At 43.8% G+C, this 5,833-nt stretch overlaps 1 protein-coding gene across 1 annotated transcript; it reads left to right on the forward strand.

The window, feature by feature from the left end:
- Positions 1–3,616: 3,616 nt before the first annotated feature.
- On the forward strand, positions 3,617–4,003 carry LOC116512937 (protein LDOC1-like). Its single transcript, XM_032223641.1, has one exon. The coding sequence runs from the start codon at positions 3,617–3,619 to the stop codon at positions 4,001–4,003; it is 387 nt and encodes a 128-aa protein (XP_032079532.1).
- Positions 4,004–5,833: the final 1,830 nt, after the last annotated feature.

Here is a 5,833-nt window from a genome sequence, read left to right on the forward strand (position 1 = left end):
AAACTACAAAAACCATAAGAATAAAGCAGAAATAAAGAAATACATTATTTACTTTAGCTTAGGTTAGCACATTACCAATTACAAAGATGATAGGCAAATATGCTAGTTGCTCACAATAATTGTGTTTGTGATTGTGTCTGCTGAGACAGAGCTTGAGTCATGGTACACTGCCCATTGTTACACCCATGATATCTGGAGCTCAGGAATCCAGTTAAAGCTTTTAAAGAACTGTAATACAAATACAATAAATGAATAATACCTTGAATTGTATCTGGAAGTCATCATTGATCACTCATCATATCAATGTTAATGGATTAAAAAAACCTTGCCCCCAATAAGATTACTCTCCAAATAAATAAAACTAAAGTCACATTCTGAAACATCTGGATTTCTTTTATTTGGCCACAAATAATGATTTTCTAAATCTATAAGTGTTTTTGTGTTCTATTTTAATACAATTATTTTATTTGATTTTCTGGTAAAATATTTTGCAATAAATCTGACCATATAAATACAATTTTATATGGCATGGATGGATTGATGTTTTTGAAGAAATAGAAAAGAATAATTAAAGCAATAATGGAATAATAGAGTTGGAAGGAACCTTGGAGGTCTTCTCCAACCCCTGCACAAGCAGAAGACTCTCTTGTCACTGATGCATACAAGCAGATTGAACCCATAAGATACATTTGCACGGAGTTTAATTTGTCCCCCCCCCCCATTTCATTTCCACTGTCATTTCTCAACTGTTCATAGTGCCTTGTCTCTTTGATGGGGAAATCAGAGGAGCTTCACTGACTAAATAAGGCAACACATATGTGGAAGACAGAGAATTCAAACAGTAGGAGAAGAATGTAATAAATTTAAAAGACTTTTTTTCTTTTCTCAAACTGAAAACAATGCTAAATGCGACAGGTTGGAAAATTTTGGTTTAAAATCTATTGGTCTTTCCAATCAATGAGCTGGATTCAAAGTTTGTCAAAGTTGTGCCACTAAAATCATTGAGGTTCATTATTCAGTCCTTTTGATTTTGAGGGGACAAATAGATTTTAAGGTCTATCCTAAACACAGTGAAGTTTGTTTCCAAACCACAACTTGGAAAGCAAACAGCAGATCGTTAACTACTCCACAGTGCTGAAGCACTTAGTGGTGTTTCTATAAGAAGAAGCAATCCACATGGCTTTTGTGCAAAAAATGACAAATAGGTAGCTTCAATGATTGGTTTAGTAGTTTCCTAGAGACATTTGTGTGGCATGGGTGTAGGTCACAAAGGTAAAGGAGCGGGTGCCTTATAATAGGAGGATAAGGGAGACAGGTCATCTCCTTGAGAATTCTAATGGCTTTCTGACTTCATCCCTGCAGCCTCGAGTGTCAGTTACCGTCAGTTATCAGTTATCAGAGTGAAGTTGCCTCCCAAGAGGGAGGTTGGTTTTCAGTAGGGCTCCTAGACTCTGGGTAACCTTCCCTATTTTGTAGCCAAGTCTCAGAGGGGTAGGTGAGGATAAAACTTTGGATTAGGTTTAGGGGGAGGTGAGAGGGTTAGGATGAGGGTGAAGATGAAAGGGTAAGGGACAGGCTGAGAGGGAGGGTGAGGGTTGGGGGGATGGGGATAGCGAGGATATTGGGTATGGAGAATGGGAGGAAGAAAAGGTAAAAAGGAGAAGGGCAGGGAAAAGGAGAAAAGGAAGACAGTGAAGTGGAGGGGAAAAAAAGTTGGAGTGGAATGGATAGGAGAGGGTAAACAGGAAGGAAAGTAAACAGGACAGGGAGGGAAGGGAAAGGAATGAAATATTGGAGAGGGGAAGGGAAGGTGGCAGGAAAAGCAGAGAAGGAAGGGTTGACACAAATTAGGAGGGGGAATTCCAATTCCTTTATTACTTCATCTAGGCATGTTACCAGAGGTAAGTGAGAGGAAGGGAAAAAGAGGTGAGGGAAATGGACAGGAGAGGGGCAGAGGCAGGATAGTAGGAAAAGTAGGAGGAAGGGGAAGGCGACAAAGAGTGGGATGGAGGATAAGGTGAGGAAGGCAGAAAAGAACTGAGGGAGACAAGGTTCATGGGGATGTGAAGATGGGCAGGGAGGGGCAACAGAGGGGGACAGGGATGAACAGTGGTATGGGAAGGGGAATTTGGAGGGGAGAGGAACATAGGGAGAATGTGTGGGCCAGGGGAACAGGGAAACTGGGTTTCATCTACTCCCTTTTCTTTTCTCTTCTCCATTCTCCCCCATCCACTCCTCCCCAGCCTGTTCTCCATTCTATTCTAGGATAAAATCAGAATTACAATAGAATTAGAAAAGAATTAGAATCAGAATAGACTAGAATTAGAATAGAGAAAATTAGAATGGAATATAACAGAATTTAGAATAGGATATTTAGATTAGGGTAATTTAATTTAATTTAATTATCAAATTTATATGCCGCCCAATCCCGTAGGACTCCGGGCGGCTTACAAAAAAAAGAAGAAAAAAAATGAGAAAAAAAGAAGAAAAAAAGACAGTTAAAAATCACAAACCACATGCATTCATTCTAATCGGGGCTGACCTCAACAATGAGGTCAACAGCCCCAGGCCTGCCAGAACAGCCAGGTTTTTACAGCTTTCCTGAAGGCCATGAGAGTGGGTATGGTCTGGATCTCTGGGGGTAGCTGATTCCAAAGTCAGCTCTGGGTAGGATAGGGTGGGGTAGCCTAGGGTAGAATAGAACAATACAGAATGGTAGAATAGCAGAATTGGAAGGGATCTTGGAGATCTTCCAGTTGAAGCCTTTGCCTAGCAAGAGACCATATCCCATTTCGGACAAATGATTGTCTAATCTATTAAAAACCTCCAGCGATGGAACACCCACAATTACTGAAAGTAAACTTAATTGTTCTCACTGTCAGGAAATTTTTCCTTAGTTCTCAGTTAGATCTTTGTTTGGTAAGTTTCCATTTGTAAGTTCTGCCCTGAAATACTTTGGAGAATAGATTGTCCCTCTATTTGACTCTCAAAGTTGAGAAGAACAGTTGTGGTGGAACTCCATTAAATCCCTTTTCTTAGTTTTCCACTCATAGCCCTCTGTTGTGGCCCAGCAGCGGCCAGCTGAGCTGTTGGTGGAATCTGACAGTGATGAACACTATGGGACTGCCTTGGAGGCTGAGGAAGACTCTGGGGCGGGGGATGTTCCGAGTCAAAGCAGGGACTAGAGAGGCCTGTGGCCATCAGGTGGCGTCTGAGTCAGGGAACAGTGAGGAGGAACAGAGGGAGGTTGTCCCTGATGTGCAGATGCGTAGAGCTGATAGGAGGAGGGAGCAGCTTTGGAAACAGGCTCATAGAAGGAAATAGGAAACAAGTGGCTACTGAGTGACCCCTCCCAGAGAGTTTATAGGTGGGGCGATGGGAGGGGAATTTTGCAGGAAACAACAGTTATTTATTCAGGTGTAGCGAACGTTTGAAGAAATCTGTGAGTTCAGGCCTTGTTTTCCTAAAAGATAATTTTCTGGGCTTCCAGCTAAGGGGTTGCCCATCTCCCTCCTTAGTCATGGCAGACAGCCAAGCCAGCATCAGTATAAGTTAGAGGCTTGTGACAGAACAGTTTGTTTCCTGCCTTTTGAAACAGATTTACATCTAATCTAAAATGGAGCAGCTTCGTGCTGAAAACGCACAGCTCACACAACAGGCAGCTGTGCTGGGTGCCCAAGTGGCTCAGCTCCAAATTCACACTGTTCCATCACTGGCTCAGAGGAAATGCCCTGTTGCAGTGCCTGATAAATTAGATGGCAACCAAGTCATGTTCCCGGCTTTTTTGGGACAATGCCAGCTATTTATCAGTTTGAGAGCAGAGGATTTCCCCACTGACCGAGATAAAGTGGGGTTTATGATTAGCCTGGTCTCCAGCTCTGCAGCTCATTGGGCTACCCCACTGTTGGTCCATGCTAGCCCTCTGCTGGATGACTTCATGGAGTTTTGTGACCACCTCAGGCTAATGTATGAAAACCCCATTAAGATGGAGATGGCTACCTGACATCTGAAGATTCTGAAGCAGGGCCAGGGTTCCTTGCAGGAATACATCAGCGAGTTTAGGCTGCTTAACCAGGATTCAGCTTGCAATGAGGCAGCCCTCATGGACACATTTCAGGATGGGTTGTCGGAAGAATTGCAGGATGAGCTGGTGCATGTAGATAGGCCATCGACTTTCAGCACACTGGTCCACCTATGTCTCCAGATTGATGCTTAGTTGCAGAGGTGGGAAAGTTGCCGCACATCCCAGGAGAACAGGGTGATTCCGGCACATGCTCTGGTCAACTCAGGGGCTGCCACGAACTTCATGGACGAGGCATTTGTGACCAAGTATAAAGTCCCTCTGTGTCTGGTAGATTCTCCTTTGCTTGTGGAGACCATTGATGGCCGGGTGCTTCTGTCTGGGCCTATCAAGGCCACCATCCAACCCTTGCGTGTGGTCATCGGGCTCAGGAAGAAGCATCCAGTTCTATGTTACCTTTGGCCGGCATTTCCCCATGGGCTTGGGCTTGGCTTGGCTTCGGGCGCACCACCCACAGATCTACTGGTCTCAGAACCTTGTCACTTTCCAGCCTTGCAATGTGTGAACCACACCCGTCATGTCTGTGAAGGCCAGCTGCTGAGTCCATCCAGGGTGTCCTTGCCTTCCGACATAGCATGGATTTTGCAGACATGTTCAGTGAACAAGAAGCAGACCAATTGCCACTGCACCGGCCATATGATTGCCCCATTGATTTGATTCTGGACGTGCCGCTCCCCATGGGTCAATTGTATTCAATGTCAGACCCAGAGTTGGTCACATTGCGGGACTTTTTGGACAAAAATCTAGCTCGGGATTTTATCCGACCCTCATTTTCGCCACCGTCTGCACCGGTCTTGTTCGTCAAAAAGGAGATTTTAGACTCTGTTGTGACTAAGATAGACTTAATTATATCATGGTCCTTATTCCTGAACTGTTGGAGCAGCTCAGAGAGGCTACGGTTTTCACAAAATTGGATCTGTGTGGAGCCTACAATCTGGTCCGGATCTGGCCTGGAGATGAATGTAAGACAGCATTCGGCACCAGGTTTGGATATTTTGAGTACACGGTCATGCCTTTTGGGCTGACCAATGCCCCTGCCGTCTTCCAACATTTTATGAATGACATCTTCTGGGGCCTTTTGGACCAGTTTGTCATTATTTATCTTGATGACATTTTAATTTACTCATCCTCCTGAGAGAGTCAGCAGCAGCACCTATGCCTAGTCCTACAATGGTTCTGTGAGAATCGCTTGTATGCGAAACTGGAGAAGTGCTAGTTTTGGCAGTCCACTATCGAGTTCCTGGGGCATCATATCTCTCCCGAAGGCATTGTTTTCCTAAGAGATAATTTTCGGGGCTCCCAGCCAAGGGGTTGCCTACCTCCCTCCTTAGTCATGGCAGACAGCCAAGTCGGCATCAGTGTAAGTTAGAGGCTTGGGACAGAACAGCCCTCAATCTTATTCTTGGTGATTCCTTTTTAAATCCTATCATATAGTGCATTTACAGAAGTTTATTGGTTGCCATGGTAGCATTTTTCGGAGCTCTTAGGATGTCAGGTGCAGGAGAGGGATCAGGAATGCATTTTTAAGAACTCTCCTCTATGGACTCTCCAATAGCTATCATACAATGATCTTTCTATTACAACCTCTGTATAAGTACTTATATATGATATGATTCCTCTTTAAACACTATGGAAACATTATTGATATGTCATTCATAAAGGTGAAATATATCCTTTGCGCAATATTTGAAAGACACTGAAGTTTTTTCAACTGCTACCCCAACTTTCTCATCAAAGATTATTTGTTGCTTG

The sequence above is a fragment of the Thamnophis elegans genome, chromosome 9 (genome assembly GCF_009769535.1).
Source record: "Thamnophis elegans isolate rThaEle1 chromosome 9, rThaEle1.pri, whole genome shotgun sequence".
Lineage (NCBI taxonomy): Eukaryota > Metazoa > Chordata > Lepidosauria > Squamata > Colubridae > Thamnophis > Thamnophis elegans.

Coding starts and splice junctions, on each gene's coding strand:
- LOC116512937 (XM_032223641.1), top strand. CDS start 3,617: ATGGAGCAGCTTCGTGCTGAAAACGCACAGCTCACACAACAGGCAGCT.